At 41.4% G+C, this 25,523-nt stretch overlaps 1 protein-coding gene across 4 annotated transcripts in view; it reads right to left on the reverse strand.

The window, feature by feature from the left end:
- mim (missing-in-metastasis) overlaps window positions 1–25,523 on the reverse strand; it is a 323,746-nt gene that overhangs the window by 106,832 nt on the left and 191,391 nt on the right. For all 4 annotated transcript variants that reach the window (XM_071676353.1, XM_071676355.1, XM_071676354.1 and 1 more), the window contains exons 6-9: window positions 21,035–21,135; window positions 19,739–19,876; window positions 13,668–13,775; window positions 213–389 (exon numbers count right to left, since the gene is read on the reverse strand). In XM_071676353.1, the coding sequence (XP_071532454.1) occupies window positions 213–389; window positions 13,668–13,775; window positions 19,739–19,876; window positions 21,035–21,135 (524 nt within the window). The remainder of the gene's footprint in view (window positions 1–212; window positions 390–13,667; window positions 13,776–19,738; window positions 19,877–21,034; window positions 21,136–25,523) is intronic.

Here is a 25,523-nt window from a genome sequence, read left to right on the forward strand (position 1 = left end):
AAAGACAAGAAGTTCAGTGACGAAGTATAATTGGAGAATGGTTATCCTCCACAAGACAGTAAATTTACATTCATATCTTGTGGTGCCATTTACACATACCTGTAGTTTGTTTTACTTCTCATGCATTAATGAATAATACACCTCAAAACTGGAAGATAATGAAGTAGTTGAGAAAAATAATTACGTATGAGACAATGAACAGTGTGACGCACCTGGCTAACAGAACGAGTACGGTTATGGTGTGAGGGGGAGTGTGTCGATGACGAAGATGAGGAGTTGAGTGAAGAGATAGAGCACATGGAAGATTTACGAGAGCCTAAAGAAGAAGGTGATGATGGAGGTGTCTGCCATGACCACTGAGCCTCACCACTCTTAATGTCCATTAGCACCTGAAAAACATAAACAACCATGAACAGGAAATCAACTTACAATGAAAATTTCTGGCAAAAGAGTGAATTTACAAAAAGAAAAAGAAATTCTATAGATAAAACACATCCAAAATTATCATTGGGAATGGTGCAAGGTCTTTGTAGCATTACACTGACAATCCAAAGATACACAAATTACATCCAAAATAATGATCATATGCTTCCAAACCTCCAACTTCTGTACACAGTAACATCTCCCATACCTCCGACTTCTGTACACAGTAACATCTCACAGCCAACTAACTGTTCATCCTCCCCTCCAAAAAAGGTCCATGAATGGGTAACTAGTTTAAGACCACAGTATGTAATCACCTATTTGTACTGTACAGGGTGGGAGTTTTACATTCAAGGGGCACCATCTCTTGAATATTTTCTACTATTACACGTTTTAATTTTTGTATGCTGTCTGCATTAACCATTTCTTCATTCATTCATTTCTTTTTCCCACCATTCTTATATTATCAAAGTACTTCTTCAAACCTTTTTTAAGAAGTTTCTTCCCTAATCTCATGTTATGTCCTATGGTTGCTCTATCACTACATCTGTCAAAGAACCATTCACAGTCTACATCATCAATCTTTATAAAAAAAATCAAAGGTTGTGATCAAATCACCTCTCAATCTTCTCTCTTTCACAGTGGGCAAATCTAAAGTCTCTATACTTTCCCTGTAATTCAGTTCTCTTGCTTCTGGTACCATCTTTGTTGCTCTCCTCTGAACTTTCTCTATCAGCTCTTTGTGTTTTTAGGTGCAGTGAGAAAACCTGAGGAGCATATTCTAATTTTGGCCTTGTGTAAGATGAAAACAGCATGCTGATTATTTCTTTCTCCATGAATGTGAATTCAGTTCTAATAATTACTATGAGATGGTCTCCTGACTATTCTCCTGGGGATGGACTTTGGCAACACATTAGGAACAAAGGCCATTCCCTAGTCTCTCTTATATTCCTGCTGCTTATTTTCTGCTTGATAATATTCATATCGAGGATTTCTTTCACTGCAATCAATCCAATGACTTTACACTTGCAAGGGTTTAATTTCATCAGCCATGCATCAAACCAACTTTAGAATCTATCAAGATCTCCTTGTGATCTGAGGCAATCCTTCAAGCTTTTCATTTCCCTCATGACCTGTACATCATCTGCAAACATAAATAGACAGGAGACTATAATTTTTGTCTAGCCAATTAATCAGGGGAGAAATGGTCCCAGAACAGAACCCTTTGAAGCTCCACTGGAGATATCAACCCATTATGTATGTATGCATGGTTAATAAATAATGTATATCAATATGTACCTTTCTTTCTTTCATACTTGTTTACCATTTTCTGCATAAGTGAGACAACATCAGGGGCAGACAATGAAAGGCCTCATTTGCTTACATCCATTTGCTAGTCATCATGTGCAATGCAACAAAATAGCAGCCCCCCTCCACAACCAGGCCCCACAAGGCTTTCCATGGTTTCACCTGGCTGTTCTTAAGTGCTCATTCAGTCCACTGATGGCAAGTTGATTCGTATTTACCACATTGCTCCAAATCACTGTATCCCATGCATGCCTTTTACCCTCCTGCAAATTCAGGATCAGAGCACTCAGAATCTTTTTTGCTTCATCAGTCTATCTTTAATTTGGTCTCCCCCTTCTCTTTTTGCACTCCACTTCTGATGCATATATCCCCTTTGTCAACCTCTCCTACAAATTTCTCTCTAATCCCTTTATTACATACTCAATCAAACCATCTCACACTACAAAGTATCCTTCTTCCAACACATCCACCTTCCTCTGCACATTCTTATCTATAATCCATGCCTCACATCCATACAACATCGTTGGGACTACTATATCTTCAAACATACCCATTTTGTCTGACCGGAAAATGGATTCTCTATCCACTCATTCCTCAGTGTTTCCAGAACCTTCGCCTCCCCAACCCACCTTTTGACAGACACATTCCACTTACATGGTTCCTTTTGCTGATATGTCCATGCTCAGGTATCTGCAACACTTCACTTTCTCCAAATTTTCTTCATTAAAACTTGAACCCTACCTAATCTATTCCTTTTCACAGATAAACTTCATATACTTGCTTTTATTCAAATTTACTCTCAACGTCCTCAATTCACACACTCAATTTCAGACAACAACTTCTGCAGGTTCTCACTCCACTCTACCACCAGTAATGTGTTATTGTCATCGGTAAGTAATAACTGACTCACTTCCCAAATCCACTCACCCCTAACAGACCATAGACTAATCCCTCATGCGAAGACCCTTGCATTTATCTCACTATCTCATCCACGAACAAACAGCCATGGTACATCACACACCCCTGCCACAGACTTGACTTCACTTGGAATCACGAACTCTCCTCTCCACCTATTTGCACACATACCTTACACTCTTGATAAGAACTTCTCACTGCTTCTAGCAGCTTTCCTATTACACCATATACTTGTAACACCTTCCGCAAGGCATCTTTATCAACTCCATTATCATATGCTTCCTCCATATCAAAATATATCACACACAAAGCCATCAGTTTTTCAAAGTATTTCTCGCATACATTCTTTAAAGCAAACACTTGATCCACACATCCTCTACCACTTCTGAAACCACATTGTTTCTCACTAGTATGATCCTCTGTACATGCCTTCACCCTTTCAGTCATCACTCATACAATTTACCAGGTAAACTCAACAAACTTTTATAACTCTGTAGTTCAAGAACTATCTGTTGTACCCCCTTGCCTTTATAAAGTGGCACCATGTAAGCTGAGCATCAAGGACTGACACTGCAAGTTTGTTTTCAGTAATAAGTACTGTTGGTGTGAGGCAGGTCTGTGTGATGTCAATGTGGCTTTTCAATATCTATATATATATATTGGGGGGCCAGAAATCCTTCCCTCCTTGTATTAACTTTCTAAAATGGGAAACAGAAGAAGGAGTCACGCGGGGAGTGCTCATCCTCCTCGAAGGCTCAGAGTGGGGTGCCTAAATGTGTGTGGATGTAACCAAGATGTGAAAAAAGGAGAGATAGGTAGTATGTTTGAGGAAAGGAACCTGGATGTTTTGGCTCTGAGTGAAACGAAGCTCAAGGGTAAAGGGGAAGAGTGGTTTGGGAATGTCTGGGGAGTAAAGTCAGGGGTTAGTGAGAGGACAAGAGCAAGGGAAGGAGTAGCAATACTCCTGAAACAGGAGTTGTGGGAGTATGTGATAGAATGTAAGAAAGTAAATTCTCGATTAATATGGGTAAAACTGAAAGTTGATGGAGAGAGGTGGGTGATTATTGGTGCATATGCACCTGGGCATGAGAAGAAAGATCAAGAGAGGCAAGTATTTTGGGAGCAGCTGAATAAGTGTGTTAGTGGTTTTGATGCACGAGACCAGGTTATAGTGATGGGTGATTTGAATGCAAAGGTGAGTAACGTGGCAGTTGAGGGAATAATTGGTATACATGGGGTGTTCAGTGTTGTAAATGGAAATGGTGAAGAGCTTGTAGATTTATGTGCTGAAAAAGGACTGATGATTGGGAATACCTGGTTTAAAAAGCGAGATATACATAAGTATACTTATGTAAGTAGGAGAGATGGCCAGAGAGCGTTATTGGATTACGTGTTAATTGACAGGCGTGCGAAAGAGAGACTTTTGGATGTTAATGTGCTGAGAGGTGCAACTGGAGGGATGTCTGATCATTATCTTGTGGAGGCTAAGGTGAAGATTTGTATGGGTTTTCAGAAAAGAAGGGTGAATGTTGGGGTGAAGAGGGTGGTGAGAGTAAGTGAGCTTGAGAAGGAGACCTGTGTGAGGAAGTACCAGGAGAGACTGAGTACAGAATGGAAAAGGGTGAGAACAATGGAAGTAAGGGGAGTGGGGGAGGAATGGGATGTATTTAGGGAATCAGTGATGGATTGCGCAAAAGATGCTTGTGGCATGAGAAGAGTGGGAGGTGGGTTGATTAGAAAGGGTAGTGAGTGGTGGGATGAAGAAGTAAGATTATTAGTGAAAGAGAAGAGAGAGGCATTTGGACGATTTTTGCAAGGAAAAAATGCAATTGAGTGGGAGATGTATAATAGAAAGAGACAGGAGGTCAAGAGAAAGGTGCAAGAGGTGAAAAAAAGGGCAAATGAGAGTTGGGGTGAGAGAGTATCATTAAATTTTAGGGAGAATAAAAAGATGTTCTGGAAGGAGGTAAATAAAGTGCGTAAGACAAGGGAGCAAATGGGAACTTCAGTGAAGGGCGCAAATGGGGAGGTGATAACAAGTAGTGGTGATGTGAGAAGGAGATGGAGTAAGTATTTTGAAGGTTTGTTGAATGTGTTTGATGATAGAGTGGCAGATATAGGGTGTTTTGGTCGAGGTGGTGTGCAAAGTGAGAGGGTTAGGGAAAATGATTTGGTAAACAGAGAAGAGGTAGTGAAAGCTTTGCGGAAGATGAAAGCCGGCAAGGCAGCAGGTTTGGATGGTATTGCAGTGGAATTTATTAAAAAAGGGGGTGACTGTATTGTTGACTGGTTGGTAAGGTTATTTAATGTATGTATGACTCATGGTGAGGTGCCTGAGGATTGGCGGAATGCGTGCATAGTGCCATTGTACAAAGGCAAAGGGGATAAGAGTGAGTGCTCAAATTACAGAGGTATAAGTTTGTTGAGTATTCCTGGTAAATTATATGGGAGGGTATTGATTGAGAGGGTGAAGGCATGTACAGAGCATCAGATTGGGGAAGAGCAGTGTGGTTTCAGAAGTGGTAGAGGATGTGTGGATCAGGTGTTTGCTTTGAAGAATGTATGTGAGAAATACTTAGAAAAGCAAATGGATTTGTATGTAGCATTTATGGATCTGGAGAAGGCATATGATAGAGTTGATAGAGATGCTCTGTGGAAGGTATTAAGAATATATGGTGTGGGAGGCAAGTTGTTAGAAGCAGTGAAAAGTTTCTATCGAGGATGTAAGGCATGTGTACGTGTAGGAAGAGAGGAAAGTGATTGGTTCTCAGTGAATGTAGGTTTGCGGCAGGGGTGTGTGATGTCTCCATGGTTGTTTAATTTGTTTATGGATGGGGTTGTTAGGGAGGTAAATGCAAGAGTTTTGGAAAGAGGGGCAAGTATGAAGTCTGTTGGGGATGAGAGAGCTTGGGAAGTGAGTCAGTTGTTCGCTGATGATACAGCGCTGGTGGCTGATTCATGTGAGAAACTGCAGAAGCTGGTGACTGAGTTTGGTAAAGTGTGTGGAAGAAGAAAGTTAAGAGTAAATGTGAATAAGAGCAAGGTTATTAGGTACAGTAGGGTTGAGGGTCAAGTCAATTGGGAGGTGAGTTTGAATGGAGAAAAACTGGAGGAAGTGAAGTGTTTTAGATATCTGGGAGTGGATCTGGCAGCGGATGGAACCATGGAAGCGGAAGTGGATCATAGGGTGGGGGAGGGGGCGAAAATTCTGGGGGCCTTGAAGAATGTGTGGAAGTCGAGAACTTTATCTCGGAAAGCAAAAATGGGTATGTTTGAAGGAATAGTGGTTCCAACAATGTTGTATGGTTGCGAGGCGTGGGCTATGGATAGAGTTGTGCGCAGGAGGATGGATGTGCTGGAAATGAGATGTTTGAGGACAATGTGTGGTGTGAGGTGGTTTGATCGAGTGAGTAACGTAAGGGTAAGAGAGATGTGTGGAAATAAAAAGAGCGTGGTTGAGAGAGCAGAAGAGGGTGTTTTGAAGTGGTTTGGGCACATGGAGAGGATGAGTGAGGAAAGATTGACCAAGAGGATATATGTGTCGGAGGTGGAGGGAGCAAGGAGAAGAGGGAGACCAAATTGGAGGTGGAAAGATGGAGTGAAAAAGATTTTGTGTGATCGGGGCCTGAACATGCAGGAGGGTGAAAGGAGGGCAAGGAATAGAGTGAATTGGAGCGATGTGGTATACCGGGGTTGACGTGCTGTCAGTGGATTGAATCAAGGCATGTGAAGCGTCTAGGGTAAGCTATGGAAAGCTGTGTAGGTATGTATATTTGCGTGTGTGGACGTATGTATATACATGTGTATTGGGGGGGTTGGCCCATTTCTTTCGTCTGTTTCCTTGCGCTACCTCGCAAGCGCGGGAGACAGCGACAAAGTATAAAAAAAAAAAAAAAATATATATATATATATATATATATATATATGTTCCCTGGGGATAATGGAGAAAGAATACTTCCCACGTATTCCCTGCATGTCGTAGAAGGCGACTAAAAGGGGAGGGAGCGGGGGGCTGGAAATCCTCCCCTCTCGTTTTTTTTTAATTTTCCAAAAGAAGGAACAGAGAATTGGGCCAGGTGAGGGTATTCCCTCAAAAGCCCACTCCTCTGTTCTTAACGCTACCTCGCTAATGCGGGAAATGGCGAATAGTTTGAAAGAAAGAAAGAAAAGATATATATATATATATATATATATATATATATATATATATATATATATATATATATATATATATATATTATTCATTAATTATACAATGTCGCTGTCTCCCGAATTAGCGAGGTAGCGCAAGGAAACAGAAGAAAGAATGGCCCAACCCACCCACACAAACGTATATACATACACGTCCACACATGCAAATATACATACCTATACATTTCAACGTATACATATATATATACATACACAGACATATACATATATATATACGTGTACATAATTCATACTTGCTGCCTTATTCATTCCCGTCGCCACCCCACCACACGTGGAATGACAACCCCCTTCCCCCCACATGCATGCGAGGTAGCACGAGAAAAAGACAACAAAGACCACATTCGTTTACACTCAGTCTCTAGCTGTCATGTATAATGCACCAAAACCACACCTCCATTTCCACATCCACACTTTCCATGGTTTAACCAAGATGCTTCACATGCCCTGGTTCAATCTATTGACAGCATGTCGACCCCAGTATACCACATCATTCCAATTCACTCTATTCCTTGCACGCCTTTCACCCTCCTGCATGTTCAGGCCCCAATCGCTCAAAATCTCTTTCACTCCATCTTTCCACCTCCAATTTGGTTTCCCACTTCTCGTTCCCTCCACCTTGGACACATATATCCTCTTTTTGTCAATCTTTCCTCACTCATTCCCTCCATGTGACCAAACCATTTCAAAATGCTCTCTTCTGCTCTCTCAACTACACTCTTTTTATTACCACCCATTTCTCTTACCCCTTCATTAATTACTCGATCAAACCACCTCACACCACATATTGTCCTCAAACATCTCATTTCCAGCACATCCATCCTCCTCCGCACAACTCTATCTATAGCCCACGCCTCACAACCATACAACATTGTTGGAACCCCTATTCCTTCAAACATACCCATTTTTGCTTTCCGAGATAGTGTTCTCACCTTCCACACATTTTTCAACACACCCAGAACTCTCGCCCCCTCCCCCACCCTGTGACTCACTTCTGCTTCCATTGTTCCATCCACTGCCAAATCCACTCCCAGATATCTAAAACACTTCACTTCCTCCAGTTTTTCTCCATTCAAACTTACCTCCCAAGTGACTTGTCCCTCAACCCTACTGTACCTAATAACTTTGCTCTTATTCACATTTACTCTCAGCTTTCTTATTTCACACACTTTACCAAACTCAGTCACCAGCTTCTGCAGTTTCTCACACGAATCAGCCACCAGTGCTGTATCATCAGTGAACAACAACTGACTCACTTCCCAAGCTCTATCATCAACAACAGACTGCATACTTGCTTCTCTCTCCAAAACTCTTGCATTCACCTCCCTAACAACCCCATCTGTAAACAAATTAAACAACCATGGAGACATCATGCACCCCTGCCACAAACCGACATTCACTGAGTACCAATCACTTTCCTCTCTTCCTACTTGTACACATGCCTACATCCTCGATAAAAACTTTTCACTGCTTCTAACAATTTGCCTCCCATACCATATATTCTTAATACCTTCCACAGAACATCTCTATCAACTCAGTCATATGCCTTCTCCAGGTCCATAAATGATACATACAAATCCATTTGCTTTTCTAAGTATTTCTCACATACATTCTTCAAAGCAAACACTTGATCCACACATCCTCTACCACTTCTGAAACAACACTGCTCTTCCCCAGTCTGATGCTTTGTACATGCCATCACCCTCTCAATCAATACCCGCCCATATAATTTCCCAGGAATACTCAACAAACTTATGCCTCTGTGATTTGAGCGCTCACCTTTATCCCCTTTCCCTTTGTACAATGGCACTATGCGTGCATTCCCCCAATCCTCAGGCAATCACCGTGAGTCATACATACATAAATATCCTTACCAACCAGTCAACAACACAGTCACCCCCTTTTTAATAAATTCCACTGCAATACCATCCAAACCTGCTGCCTTGCTGGCTTTCATCTTCTGCAAAGCTTTTACTACCTCTTCTCTGTTTACCAAATCATTCTCCCTAACCCTCTCACTCTGCACACCACCTCGACCAAAACATCCTATATCTGCCACTCTATCTTCTAAAACATTCAACAAACCTTCAAAATACTCACTCCATTTCCTTCTCACATCACCACTACTTGTTATTACCTCCCCATTAGCCCCCTTCACCGATGTTCCCATTAGTTCTCTTGCCTTACGCACTTTATCTACTTCCTTCAAAAACATCTTTTTATTTTCCATAAAATTCAATGATACCCTCTCACCGCAACTTTCATTTGCCCTCTTCTTCACTTCTTGCACATTTCTCTTGACCTCATGCCTCTTTCTTTTATACATCTCCCAGTCATTTGCACTATTTCCCTGCAAAAATCATTTAAATGCCTCTCTCTTCTCTTTCACTAATAATCTTATTTCTTCATCCCACCACTCACTACCCTTTCTAATCTGCCCACCTCCCAAGCTTCTCATACCACCAGCATCTTTTGCGCAAGCCATCACTGCATCCCTAAATACATCCCATTCCTTCCCCACTCCCCTTACGTCCTTTGCTCTCACCTTTTTCCATTCTGCACTCAATCTCTCCTGGTACTTCCTCACACAAGTCTCCTTCCCAAGCTCACTTACTCTCATCACTCTCTTCACCCCAACATTCTCTCTTCTTTTCTGAAAACCTTTACGAATCTTCAGCTTCGCCTCCACAAGATAATGATCAGACATTCCTCCAGTTGCATCTCTCAGCACATTAACATCCAAAAGTCTCTCTTTCATGCGCCTATCAATTAACACATAATCCAATAACGCTCTCTGGCCATCTTTCCTACTTACATACGCATACTTATGCATATCTCTCTTTTTAAACCAGGTATTCCCAATCACCAGTCCTTTTTCAGCACACAAATCTACAAACTCTCCACCATTTCCATTTACAACACTGAACACCCCATGTACACCAATTATTCCCTCAACTGCCATATTACTCACCTTTGCATTCAAATCACCCATCACTATAACCCGGTCTTGAGCATCAAAACTGCTAACACACTCACTCAGCTGCTTCCTAAACACTTGCCTCTCATGATCTTTCTTCTCATGCCCAGGTGCATAAGCCTCAATAATCACCCATCTCTCTCCATCCACTTTCAGTTTTACCCATATCAATCTAGAGTTTACTTTCTTACACTCTATCACATACTCCCACCATTCCTGTTTCAGGAGTAGTGCTACTCCTTCCTCTGCTCTTGTCCTCTCACCAACCCCTGACTTTATCTCAAAACATTTCCAAACCACTCTTCCCCTTTACCCTTGAGCTTCATTTCACTCAAAGCCAAAACATCCAGGTTCCTTTCCTCAAACATACTACCTATCTCTCCTTTTTTCTCATCCTTGTTACATCCAAACACATTTAGATACCCCAATCTGAGCCTTCAAGGAGGATGAGCACTCCCTGCATGACTCTTTCTTCCATTCCCCTTTTACAAAGTTGAAATACAAGGAATGGAGGGTTTCTAGCCCCCCGCTTCCGTCCCCTTTAGTCACCTTGTACGACACGCGGGGAATGCGTGGGAAGTATTTTTTTCTCCCCATCCCCAGGGATAATTTGTTTATGGATAGGGTTGTTAGAGAGGTGAATGCAAGGGTTTTGGAGAGGGGGCAAGTATGCACTCTGTTGTTGATGAAAGGGCTTGGGAAGTGAGTCAGTAGTTGTTTGCTGATGATACAGCGCTGGTGGCTGATTCCATTGAGAAACTGCAGAAGCTGGTGACTGAGTTTGGTAAAGAGTGTGAAAGAAGAAAGCTGAGAGTAAATATGAATAAGAGCAAGGTTATAAGGTACAGTAGGGTTGAGGGACAAGTCAATTGGGAGGTAAGTTTGAATAGAGAAAAACTGGAGGAACTGAAGTGTTTTAGATATCTGGGAGTGGATTCGGCAGTGGATGGAGCCATGGAAGTGGAAGTGAGTCACAGGGTGGGAGAGGGGGCGAAAGTTCTGGGAGCCTTGAAAAATGTGTGGAAGGCAAGAACATTATCTCGGAAAGCAAAAATGGGTGTGTTTGAAGGAATAGTGGTTCCAACAATGTTATATGGTTGTGAGGAGTGGGCTATAGATAGGAGGGTGTGTGCGAAGGAGGGTGGATGTGTTGGAAATGAGATGTTTGAGGACATTATGTGGTGTGAGGTGGTTTGATCAAATAAGTAATAATAGGGTAAGAGAGATGTATGGTAATAAAAAGAGTGTGGTTGTGAGAGCAGAAGAGGGTGTTTTGAAATGGTTTGGTCACATGGAGAAAACGAATGAGGAAAGATTGACCAAGAGGATATATGTGTCAGAGGTGGAGGGAACAAGGAGAAGTGGGAGACCAAACTGGAGGAGGAAAGATGGAGTGAAAAAGATTTTGTGTGATTGGGGCCTGAACATGCAGGAGGGTGAAAGGTGTGCATGGAATAGAGTGAATTGGAACAATGTGGTATACCGGGGTCGACGTGCTGTCAATGGATTGAACCATGGCATGTGAAGCATCTGGGGTAAACCAAGGAAAGTTGTGTGGGGCCTGGATGTGGAAAGGGAGCTGTGGTTTCGGTGCATTATTACGTATATGTCTGTGTGTGTATATATATGTATATGTTGAGATGTATAGGTATGTATATTTGCGTGTGTGGACGTGTATGTATATACAGGTGTATGTGGGTAGGTTGGGCCATTCTTTTGTCTGTTTCCTTGCGCTACCTCGCTAATGCGGGAGACATCGACAAAGCAAAATAAATAAATAAATAAATAATAATAATAATATATGGACGGAGTGATAAGAGAGATGAAAGCAAACCAGGGAAAAGGGGTGCAGAGATGAAGTGTGGCGGTGAGATATACTGCCTAGTGGAAAGCCTGCTTGCAGATGATACTGTGTTGTTTGTGGAGAGTGAAAAGGATTTGCAAAAGGTTGTGTGTTTTATGACGTATGTAAGTGGAGGTATTTGAAGGTAAATGCAAGTAAAAATAAAGTAATGGTGTTTGAAAGGAAACGAGAGTGAAAGTATAGATTTTGAAAAAACCATAAACAGTGAAAGAAGAAAGTGTACTTAATTGTGCTGTGGATATAAGGATAAAAAGACTCAAAGAAGTGAGGGAATATACATATCTGAGAGCTGTCTTGGGTAAGTGTGGTGATATGGAAGATGAGATAAGGAAAAGCAGTACAGGGTAGAAGAGTCCCTGGGTCCCTTAATAGAATAATGAAGGATAGAGGTGTAAGTATGTAAGTGAATAGAGGATTAAGGGACAGCATGTCCTCCCAACTTGACCTATGCAGCCGAAACATGGATGTGGAGTGAGGCACAGAAGTCAAGAATATAGGATGTGGAAATCATCTATTTGAGAAGAGCATTTGGTGTGACTAGATGGAATGAGGAAAGAAATGAAAGGGTGTACGAGAGATGTGATATGGCAAGGAATGCAAAGGGAATGAATTGTTGAGTGGTAGAATGGGTGAAATGTAATACTCTGAGGTGGATAGAATGCAAAACTGGGAGTTTCCTGCAAGACTGGGAGTTTACATGAAGAGTATATGATAGTAAAGTTAAAGACGTTGGTGTGAGTGGAAGACCATCTGTGACATGGGCAAATATGGTGGAGGAATACTGGAGGGAGAGAAACAGAGGAAGAATGTGTGGAAAGGTGTATGCGAGGGAGGCATATAAGGAGTGGGACAAATGAAGACTGCTTTACCATAGCCATTCCTCGATGGGAGTTCCCGCAGGGAACAGTTATCAGGGATATAGATACACAGAGATAGATTGAATGAGTAATGTACTATCTACAGGGATTAGACATGGCAATGGGACTTCCCCTTTCTGCCACAGTGGGTTATCTTTACATGGAGTTTTTCAAAATTAATTTTCTTCCCAGCATCATACCCACATGTGTTAAGTGGTTTTGTTATGTAGATGCTGTAATTTGCATATGGCTGAATAATGAGGACACTGACAATTTTCTCCCTAGACTCAATAGCCTAGTTACTTCTATGAAATTTAACTGTGAAGAAGATCATGAGGGTACTCTGCCTTTCTTGGATACCATTAGTGCACAGACATATGAACCAGTTAAGCATCTTTTAGCAAACCTACAAATGTCTGCTCATGTATACATCTCTATGCAGCTCACCTGGATATAGTAAAACAATGTGTTCACATCAGAGTTAATTTGAGAGTACCAAATTTGCAGTCTAGAATTTTTGATGAAGAAATCAGCAAAATTTATGAAATTGCAGTGTCCCTAAATTGCTCCAAAAGCTTCACTCACAAATCCTTGTATAGTGCCTGAAAGATATTTTTCAACTCAAAAGCCATAGAACTTTATAGCATAATATTATAGTGCTGTTTGGTTACAGATGCTATATCATAAAACCTTATAGCACTATATTATATAATTTTCACTCAAAAACCAAGGAACTTAAGGTTCCTTGGCACTTTAAAGAAAGCTTTATTGCTCTATAACCTTGGTCAGATTTAGTGATATTGGGTTGAATGGATTTTAAAAAATGTATTATTTTCATTTCAAATGGTCTTTGCATTGAAACCATTTATAAATTGCCAAGCAAAAATAATTATATCTATGTCATTTCAAATGGTGACATGTACTTAGATGTATTATAACCTTCACAAAATTATGATTTGCCCCCATACAATCAATAATGGCCACCATCAATGGTGCATACCAATGTTAAGTGACTGCTATTGGTACTGATCGTATGCCATTCACACAGCCATCTTGGCATACCAACCTCAGATATCAAATCAGTTGTGATTTAAAACTACATGAAATGACCTACCTGTTCACTGGCTGGTGGAAGAGTATGGGGGTCAGCTGAGTGCTTCTCCAGCTGGGTCATGACCTCTTGCAAGTGACCTAACTCACTCACCAAGCCAATCTCCTCATCCTGGGAAGAGACACCAATCATTATAACATGCAATCCCAAAATACTAACAAAACCACAACTTATAAAATACCAGTGAGGGGAAGAGACTCTTGAGAGTCTTCTTACAAGAGTAGCATTGTAGGATAAAACACTTAGCTTAAAAGTCAAAAACTAAAGAAAAATATCTGTAAGCCACAAATGATCTAATACAGTGTCAACAATAGACCAGCATCAACAAGGTGTTTTTCCAGTCAGCCAGTTGAACCCCAGGCGGTTAGTCAACTAGGTACGAAATGGTCTTATTATGACTTCTCCCTGCATTCCTTGAACACTCACCATACAACACAGGATTTATTGATCAGATCAACATTCCTCAAAAATACTATCAAAGAAAACACTATAACAGAGCAGTTAGAAGGAACCATGTCTTGATCAAAAGATTATATTTATGGACAACTGAAAGCATCAAAAAAGGGAACAACAATTAAAATAATAAGAAGAAGAATGAGGAATTTGAAAGTATATGCAAATAAAGGTAAGGACATTAGGTTGAGTAGGGTAAAGGGAGAGGTTAGCTGGGGTGAGAGTTTCATTAAAGAAAATTTGGAGGAATTTAAGTGTTTTAGATACCATGGGGTGGACTTGGCAGCAAATCATACCATGGAAGCAGAAGTGAGTCATAGGGTATGTGATGAGGCAAAGGTTCTGAGAGCACTGAAGAATGTGTAAAAAGAGACTACAAATGGGTAAGTTTGAAGGTATATGTAGTAGTCCCAAAGGTGTTATATGGATGTGGGGCAGGGGCTATAGATGAGGATTTGCAGAGGAAGTTGATGTATTGGAAAGTCAGTGTTTGACAACATGTGGTGTGAGATGGTTTGATTACGTAAGTAATGCAAGAGTAAGAGAGATGTGTGGAAATAAAAAAAAGTGTGGTTACAAGAGAAGAAGAGGGTGTGTTGAAATGGTTTGGACATATGGAGAGAATGAGTGAGGAAAGGATGATAAAAAGAATATATGTATCAGAGATGGAGGGAACAAGAAGCAGGAGACCAAATTGGAGGGGAAAGGATGGAGTGAAAAAGATTTTCAGTAATCGGGGTCTGAATGTACAGGAGGATGAGAGGTGTGCAAGGAATAGAGTGAAATGGAATGATGTGGTATACCGGGGTTGACGTGCTGTCAATGGATTGAACTAGGGCATGTGAAACATCTAGGGTAAACCATGGAAAGGTCTGTGGTTTCAGTACATTACACATGACAGCTAGAACTGTGAACGAATGTGGCTTTTTTTCGTCTGTTTTCCTGGCACTACCTCGCTGAAGCAGAGGGTAGCAATGCTGTTTCCTGTGGAGCAGGATGGCACTAGGAATAGCTGAAGACAAGCAAGTATGAATATGTACATGTGTATATATGTATATGTCTGTGTAGGTGTATGTATATATGTATATGTTGATATGTATATGTATGCATATGTACATGTATAGGCTTTTATGTATGTGTATATGAGTGGATGGGGCATTCTTCATTTGTTTCCTGGCACTACCTCGCTGAGTGTGTCAGTAGTTTTGATGCATGAGACCGGGCTATAGTGATGGGTGATTTGAATGCAAAGGTGAGTAATGTGGCAGTTGAGGGAATAACTGGTGTGCATGGAGTGTTCAGTGTTGTAAATGGAAATGGTGAAGAGCTTCTAGATTTATGTGCTGAAAAAGCACTGGTGATTGGGAATACCTGGTATAAAAAGAGGGATATACATAAGTATACGTATGTAAGTAGGAGTGATGGGCAGAGAGCGTTATTGGATTACGTGTTAATTGATAGGCGCGCGAAAGAGAGACTTTTGGATGTTAATGTGCTGAGAGGTGCAACAGGAGGGATGTCTGATCATTATCTTATGGAGGTGAAGGTGAAGATTTGTAGAGGTTTTCAGAAGAGGAGAGAATGTTGGGGTGAAAAGAGTGGTGAGAGTAAGTGAGCTTGGGAAGGAGACTTGTGTGAGGAAGTACCAGGAGAGACTGAGTACCGAATGGAAATAGATGAGAACAAAAGACATAAGGGGAGTGGGGGAGGAATGAGATGTATTTAGGGAAGCAGTGATGGCTTGTGCAAAAGATGCTTGTGGCATGAGAAGCGTGGGAGGTGGGCAGATTAGAAAGGGTAGTGAGTGGTGGGATGAAAAAGTAAGATTATTAGTGAAAGAGAAGAGAGAGGCATTTGGACGATTTTTGCAGGGAAATAATGCAAATGAGTGGGAGATTTGCAGGACGTCAAGAAAAAGGCGCAAGATGTAAAAAAGACGGCAAATGAGAGCTGGGGTGAGAGAGTATCATTAAATTTTAGGGAGAATAAAAAGATGTTCTGGAAGGAGGTAAACAAAGTGTGTAAGACATGGGAGCAAATGGGGACTTCAGTGAAGGGGGCTAATGGGGAGGTGATAACAAGTAATGGTGATGTGAGAAGGAGATGGAGTGAGTATTTTGAAGGTTTGTTGAATGTGTTTGATAATAGCGTGGCAGATATAGGGTGTTTTGGTCAAGGTGGTGTGCAAAGTGAGAGGGTTAGGGAAAATGATTTGGTAAACAGAGAAGAGGTAGTAAAAGCTTTGTGGAAGATGAAAGCTGGCAAGGCAACGGGTTTGGATGATTTGCAGTAGAATTTATTAAAAAAGTGGGTGACTGTATCGTTGACTGGTTGGTAAGGTTATTTAATGTATGTATGTCTCATGGTGAGGTGCTTGAGGATTGGCAGAATGCTTGCATAGTGCCATTGTACAAAGGCATAGGGGATAAAAGGAAATTATATGGGAGGGTATTGATTGAGAGGGTGAAGGCATGTACAAAGCATCAGATTGGGGAAGAGCAGTGTGGTTTCAGAAGTGGTAGAGGATGTGTGGATCAGGTGTTTGCTTTGAAGAATGTATGTGAGAAATACTTAGAAAAGCAAATGGATTTGTATGTGGCATTTATGGATCTGGAGAAGGCATATGATAGAGTTGATAGAGATGCTCTGTGGAAGGTATTAAGAATATATGGTGTGGGAGGCAAGTTGTTAGAAGCAGTGAAAAGTTTTTATCGAGGATGTAAGGCATGTGTACGTGTAGGAAGAGAGGAAAGTGATTAGTTCTCAGTGAATGTAGGTTTGCGGCAGGGGTGTGTGATGTCTCCATGGTTGTTTAATTTCTTTATGGATGGGGTTTTTAGGGAGGTAATTGCAAGAGTTTTGGAAAGAGGGGCAAGTATGCAGTCTGTTGTGGATGAGAGAGCTTGGGAAGTGAGTCAGTTGTTGTTCGCTGATGATACAGCACTGGTGGCTGATTCGTGTGAGAAACTGCAGAAGCTGGTGACTGAGTTTGGTAGTGTGTGAAAGAAGAAAGCTGAGAGTAAATGTGAATAGGAGCAAGGTTATTAGGTACAGTAGGGCTGAGGGACAAGTCAATTGGGAGGTAAGTTGAATGGAGAAAAGCTGGAGGAAGTGAAGTGTTTTAGATATCTGGGAGTGGATTTGGCAGTGGATGGAACCATGGAAGTGGAAGTAAATCATAGGGTGGGGGAGGGGGCGAAAGTTCTGGGATTGTTGAAGAATGTGTGGAAGTCGAGAACATTATCTCGGAAAGCAAAAATGGGTATGTTTGAAGGAATAGTGGTTCCAACAATATTATATGGTTGCGAGGTGTGGGCTATGGATAGAGTTGTGCAGAGGAGGGTGGATGTGCTAGAAATGAGATGTTTGAGGACAATATGTGGTGTGAAATGGTTTGATCGAGTAAGTAATAATAGGGTAAGAGAGATGTGTGGTAATAAAAAGAGCGTGGTTGAGAGAGCAGAAGAGGGTGTTTTGAAATGGTTTGGTCACATGGAGACAATGAGCGAGGAAAGATTGACCAAGAGGATATATGTGTCAGAGGTGGATTGAACGAGGAGAAGTGGGAGACCAAATTGGAGGTGGAAAGATGGAGTGAAAAAGATTTTGAGTGATTGGGGCCTGAACATGCAAGAGGGTGAAAGGCGTGCAAGGAATAGAGTGAATTGGAACGATGTGGTATACCGGGGTCGACATGCTGTTAATGGATTGAACCAGGGCATGTAAAGCGTCTGGGGTAAACCATGGAAAGTTGTGTGGGGCCTGGATGTGGAAAGGGAGCTGTGGTTTCGGTGCATTATTGCATGACAGCTAGAGATTGAGTGTGAACAAATGTGGCCTTTGTTGTCTTTTCCTAGCACTACCTCGCGCACATTTGGGGGGAGGGGGTTGTTATTTCATGTGTGACAGGGTGGCAATGGGAATGAATAAGGGCAGACAGTATGAATTATGCACATGTGTATATATGTATATGTGTGTGTGTATATATATATATGCATACGTTGAGATGTATAGGTATGTATATTTGCGTGTGTGGGCGAGTATGTATATACACATGTATGTGGGTGGGTTGGGCCATTTCTTTCGTCTGTTTTCTTGCTCTACCTCACTAACGCGGGAGACAGCGACAAAGGAAAATAAATAAAAAATAAATAAATAAAATATAAAATAATAATGATAATAATAATAACTTGCATTACTTCCCTGCAAAAATCATCCAAATGTCTCTCTCTTCTCTTCACTAACAATCTTACTTCTTCATCCCACCACTCACTACCCTTTCTAATCTGCCCACCTCCCATGCTTCTCATGCCACAAGCATTTTTTGCACATGCCATCACTGCTTCCCTAAATACATCCCATTCCTCCCCTACTCCCCTTACGTCCTTTGTTCTCACCTTTTTCCATTCTGTACTCAGTCTCTCCTGGTACTTCCTCACACAAGTCACCTTCCCAAGCTCACTTACTCTCACCACTCTCTTCACCCCAACATTCTCTCTTCTTTTCTGAAAACCTCTACAAATCTTCACCTTCGCCTCCACAAGATAATGATCAGACATCCCTTCAGTTGCACCTCTCAGCACATTAACATCCAAAAGTCTCTCTTTCATGCGCCTATCAATTAACACATAATCCAATAAAGTGAAAGAGGGTTACCCACTGCCATACCAAATTTTTGAGCATAATAATCTCCATTGAATTGAAATACACAGTATTTTATACACAAATTTATTTCATTGAGCCAGTGATGGTAATCAGTGCTGTGGTTGCTGACATACCCTTAAGTAATCATTCTTCTCTCATTCAAGAAAATGAACATTTCCAAATTGTATTGCGAGGAGGTAAACCCCTTAAACATATGCTTTTACTGCTAGTAATGACGAAAAAATGGTTTCATGTTTTTTATGATAATAAGGAAAATGAAGGGGAGGCAAGGGCTGTCAGTGACACATATAAAAGAGGTCAACAGGAGGATTTCTGTGCCCGGAACTCATCACATCATAACATTTTTGCTTTCCCAGTGCCAGGGTAGATGATGTCTGTGATGCTGTAGAGGTCTGTGGTAGTGCTAATGATAAACTTGTTATGTCATACATGCACTAATAACATACCAAAGGAGTGATTGGAGGAGCAGTTGGAGAAATATTGCCAGCATATTCAGTACTTTCAAAAGAAAACTAATTACATTATTTCAGGTATACTGCCAAGGATTGGCACTGGGAACACCTCAGTAACGCATTCACTCTAAATAATAGGTTATTGAACCTTTGTTTCAAAGCAGGAAATGAATTCATGAATTTGTTGAGTGCAGTGACAGATATAGGAATATAAGGAAAGGCATCAAAGAAATTAATGAGTAGCTTTGCATGATAAGCCTTCACAATTAAGTGGACAAAACCAATGAGTAGAAATAATATGAAAGGAGGTACAGTTGAAAGCATATAGGATAATATTTTAGCCACGTTTAAGGGCTTTTGGGTCATTGTCTGGGTATGAGTGATAGCAGGAGGGGATTAAGTGTGAAGGATATATGCAAAACTGCATGCTGAGGAGACATACATGTTAGTGAGTATACTTATTAGGCATGCAAAAGTGCTGCAACCACCAAGGCATGTACTCACAAGGACTGGCCTGAGGGCATGGGCGAAGGCACAATATCTGGCGCGCTCCTCTGTCAGGGCATGGCGCACTGCTGTCCTCTCCACTTCCTCCAGTGCCCCATAACGGGCCCTCAGGTCCACCACCGTTGCCTCCAGCACCTGTGGCACACAAAAGCCTCAATTGTTTCACACACATTCTCCTCACATAAGGGATGTCATGGCCTCATGTTATGCTAATAAAAAGTTCATAGCCTCAGGTCATGAGAACGAAAAGTATCATGGACTCAATTAAAAGGTGATGACAGGTGTCAGAGCTCATAAGTGTGGGTAATGCCATGACCTCTGGCACACAGATTATAAGAGGTCCCAGGATACAAATTATGGGCAAGTCCAGGCGTTATAGGTAAGGTCAATTGCTTGTGATCATAGGGTGTTAATGATAGGTGTTAAGGCCTCAGATCATAGTAATGATAAGTGATATGACCTCAGATTATGGTAATGACAAGTGTTATGGACTCAGGTCATGGGTAAGGTCAGGTATCATCACACATGGGTAAGGATACCTGTTATGGCACACAGCTTATGGGTAAGGAAAGATGCTGCAGCAAACTGGAAATGGGCAGGAATAATTGCTATGGTAAATGGGTCATGGGTAAAAACAGTTGTTACTGTTAACTTGTTACAGAAAAACAGGTGAAGAACATGTTGTTATAACCGGAAGCTTCTCGCTGAGAACTCTTACTATATATATCATAAGCATTCCCTGTATTATCAACTGATCATCAATCAATGACAGAAGTGAGGACACAAATATCTACACTGCTGCTGTGTGCTAGAGAGGAGACACCAATCAATATACAGTCTGTCAAACAGCAAAACAGTTTTAACAAGTATAATAAAAATCCATCCCTTGGCCATCACAAACACACAAAGGTATGAGTAATACATTTCACTCTAAACCAAAGTAAGAACAATTAACTCTCCTCTTAATCAGAAGACAGCAAGAGACTTAAACTTGGTTAAACTTGTCATACAAAGAAAATGATAAGAAAAACTCGAATCTTGTTCATCCAAAGATTTCAGAAACAGTAACAAGCATATCATCTTACATACTAGTTTGAAGAGGTAAAAGCAATTATTGAACCTAGTTCAAATCATGACAATTTAAGAAAAAAGATTTTCATTGGTATTAATTCGAATCAAGAAAACGTGCAAAAAAATACTGCACCTTCTGAAGTCAGTCACTCCAAGTGAGAATACATATACCACTGAGTAACCACTTATAAGAATACATACATCATGCCAGCTTCCACTCACCTTGTTGAGTTCAGAGTTCTTTCCAGCCTTCTTGGCTTTCTTCTGTAGCCGGGCTGCATTCTCCATCCTCTTCTTTATCTCTGCCCGTGCTTTCTTGTACTCTGTTGGCAAGGGAAGGCTATATTACAGTCAGTTACTCCTGGACCCTCCAAAAGCAGAGTTACAGATGGTCATTCTATTTACTCACATGGTAAAGTTACAGGAGGTTACTATATATGCTCAAGTCATTCTCTATACAAGGTAGAGTTATATGCCTCCTTTATGGACCCACATAGTGTAGCGGTTAGCATTCCTGACAGCGACACTGAAACCACAGCTCCCTATCCAGACCTTTCCATGGTTCACCCCAGACGTTTCACATGCCCTGGTTCAGTCCACTGACAGCACATTGACCCTGGTATACCACATCGCTCTTATTCACTCTATTCCTTGCACACCTCTCACCCTCCTGCATGTTCAGGCCCTGATTGCTCAAAATCTTTTTCACCCCATCCTTCCAACTCCAATTTGGTCTCCCGCTTCTTGTTCCCTCCACCTCTGACACATATATCCTCTTTGTCAATCTTTCCTCTTTCATTTTCTCCATATGTCCCAACCATTTTAGCACACCCTCTTCTGCTCTCTTAAACCATATTCTTTTTATTTCCACACATCTCTCTTACCCTTACATTACTCAATCAAACCACCTCACACCATATACTGTCCTCAAACATTTCATTTCCAATGCATCCACCTCCCCTGCACAACCCTATCTATAGCCCATGCCTCACAACCATATAACATTGTTGGAACCACTATTCCTTAAACATAACCATTTTTGCTCTCCGAGATAACGTTCTCGCCTTCCACACATTCTTCAACGCTCCCAGAACCTTCGCCCCCTCCCCCACTCTGTGACTCACTTCCGCTTCCATTGTTCGATCGGCTGCTAAGTCCCCTCCCAGATATCTAAAACACTTCACTTCCTCCAGTTTTTCTCCATTCAAACTTACCTCCCAATTAACTTGTCCCTCAACCCTACTGAACCTAACAACCTTGCTGCCTTCACCCATTCACGTTGCCATCTCACCTTAGTACAATGGCACTATGGATGCATTCTGCCAATCCTCAGGCACTTCACCATGATCCATACATACAATGAGTATCCTTACCAACCAATCAACAACACAGGCATCCCCTTTTTTAATAAATTCCACTGCAATACCACCTAAACCCCCCACCTTGCCAGATTTCATCTTCTGCAAAACTTTCACTACCTCTCCTCTCATTACTAAACCATTCTCCCTAACCCTCTCACTTTGCAGACCACCCCGACAAAAACACTCTATATCTGCCATCCTATCATCAAACACATTCAACAAACCTTCAAAATATTCACTCCATCTCCTCACTTCATCACTACTTGTTATTACTTCCCCATTTGCCCCCTTCACTGAAGTTTCCATTTGTTCTCGTCTTACGCACATTATTTACCTCCTTCCAAAACATCTTTTTATTCTCCCTAAAATTCAATGATTTATATCATAGTATACTTAACTGCCATCTCACAAATTAGTGAGGTAGCAGAAGGAAACAGACGAGGAATGGCCCAACCATTCCGCACACACATGTACATACAGAAACACCCACACGCACATATATACATACATATACATTTCACCGTATAAATACACACACATACAGACATATACATATACAGACATGTACATATTCATACCTGCTGCCTTTATTGGGAGGTAAGTTTGAATGGAGAAAAACTGGAGGAAGTTAAGTGCTTTAGATATCTGGGAGTGGATTTGGAAATGGATCGAACCATGGAAGTGGAAGTGAGATACAGGGTGGGGGAGGGGGCAAAGGTTCTAGGAGCACTGAAGAATGTGTGGAAGGCGAAAACTTTATCTCAGAGCAAAAATGGGTATGTTTGAAGGAATAGTGGTTCCAACAATGTTATATGGTTCTAAGGCATGGGCTATATATAGAGTTGTGCGGAGGAGAGTGGATGTGCTGGAAATGAGGTGTTTGAGGACAATATGTGGTGTGAGGTGGTTTGATTGTCTAAGTGATGAAAGGGTAAGAGAGATGTGTAGTAATAAAAAGAATGTAGTTGTGAGAGCAGAAGAGGGTGTTTTGAGATGGTTTGGTCACATGGAGACAATGAGTGAGGAAAGATTGACCAAGAGGATATATGTGTCAGAGGTGGAGGGAACAAGAAGTGGGAGACCAAACTGGAGGTGGAAGGATGGAGTGAAAAAGATTTTGGGCGAAAGGGGCCTGAACATGCAAGAGGGTGAAAGGCGTGCAAGGAATAGAGTGAATTAGAACAATGTGGTATACCGGGGTCAACGTGTTGTCAGTGGATTGAATCAGGGCATGTGAAGCGTCTGGGGTAAACCATATATATATATATATATATATATATATATATATATATATATATATATATATATATATATATATATGTATATATATATATATATATATATATATATATATATATATATATATATATATATATATATATATATATATATACATATATATATATATATATATATATATATATATATATATATATATATATATATATATATATATATATATATATTTTTTTTTTTTTTTTTCTTGCTTTGTCGCTGTCTCCCGCATTTGCAAGGTAGCGCAAGGAAACAGACGAAAGAAATGGCCCAACCCACCCCCATACACATGTATATACATATGTCCACACACGCAAATATACATACCTACACAGCTTTCCATGGTTTACCCCAGACGCTTCACATGCCCTGATTCAATCCACTGACAGCACGTCAACCCCGGTATACCACATCAATCCAATTCACTCTATTCCTTGCCCTCCTTTCACCCTCCTGTATGTTCAGGCCCCGATCACACAAAATCTTTTTCACTCCATCTTTCCACCTCCAATTCGGTCTCCCACTTCTCCTCGTTCCCTCCACCTCCAACACATACATCCTCTTGGTCAATCTTTCCTCACTCATTCTCTCCAAGCGCCCAAACCATTTCAAAACACCCTCTTCTGCTTTCTCAACCACGCTCGTTTTATTTCCACACATCTCTCTTACCCTTACGTTACTTACTCGATCAAACCACCTCACACCACATATTGTCCTCAAACATCTCATTTCCAGCACATCCATCCTCCTGCGCACAACTCTATCCATAGCCCACGCCTCGCAACCATACAACATTGTTGGAACCACAATTCCTTCAAACATACCCATTTTTGCTTTCCGAGATAATGTTCTCGACTTCCACACATTCTTCAAGGCCCCCAGAATTTTCGCCCCCTCCCCCACCCTATGATCCACTTCCGCTTCCATGGTTCCATCCGCTGCCAGATCCACTCACAGATATCTAAAACACTTCACTTCCTCCAGTTTTTCTCCATTCAAACTCACCTCCCAATTGACTTGACCCTCAACCCTACTGTACCTAATAACCTTGCTCTTATTCACATTTACTCTTAACTTTCTTCTTTCACACACTTTACCAAACTCAGTCACCAGCTTCTGCAGTTTCTCACATGAATCAGCCACCAGCGCTGTATCATGTACGTGTAGGAAGAGAGGAAAATGATTGGTTCTCAGTGAATGTAGGTTTGCGGCAGGGGTGTGTGATGTCTCCATGGTTGTTTAATTTGTTTATGGATGGGGTTGTTAGGGAGGTTAATGCAAGAGTTTTGGAAAGAGGGGCAAGTATGAAGTCTGTTGGGGATGAGAGAGCTTGGGAAGTGAGTCAGTTGTTGTTCGCTGATGATACAGCGCTGGTGGCTGATTCATGTGAGAAACTGCAGAAGCTGGTGACTGAGTTTGGTAAAGTGTGTGAAAGAAGAAAGTTAAGAGTAAATGTGAATAAGAACAAGGTTATTAGGTACAGTAGGGTTGAGGGTCAAGTCAATTGGGAGGTGAGTTTGAATGGAGAAAAACTGGAGGAAGTGAAGTGTTTTAGATATCTGTGAGTGGATCTGGCAGCGGACGGAACCATGGAAGCGGAAGTGGATCATAGGGTGGGGGAGGGGGCAAAAATTCTGGGGGCCTTGAAGAATGTGTGGAAGTCGAGAACATTATCTCGGAAAGCAAAAATGGGTATGTTTGAAGGAATAGTGGTTCCAACAATGTTGTATGGTTGCGAGGCGTGGGCTATGGATAGAGTTGTGCGCAGGAGGATGGATGTGCTGGAAATGAGATGTTTGAGGACAATGTGTGGTGTGAGGTGGTTTGATCGAGTGAGTAACGTAAGGGTAAGAGAGATGTGTGGAAATAAAAAGAGCGTGGTTGAGAGAGCAGAAGAGGGTGTTTTGAAGTGGTTTGGGCACATGGAGAGGATGAGTGAGGAAAGATTGACCAAGAGGATATATGTGTCGGAGGTGGAGGGAGCAAGGAGAAGAGGGAGACCAAATTGGAGGTGGAAAGATGGAGTGAAAAAGATTTTGTGTGATCGGGGCCTGAACATGCAGGAGGGTGAAAGG

This window comes from Panulirus ornatus, chromosome 23, assembly GCF_036320965.1.
Source record: "Panulirus ornatus isolate Po-2019 chromosome 23, ASM3632096v1, whole genome shotgun sequence".
NCBI lineage: Eukaryota > Metazoa > Arthropoda > Malacostraca > Decapoda > Palinuridae > Panulirus > Panulirus ornatus.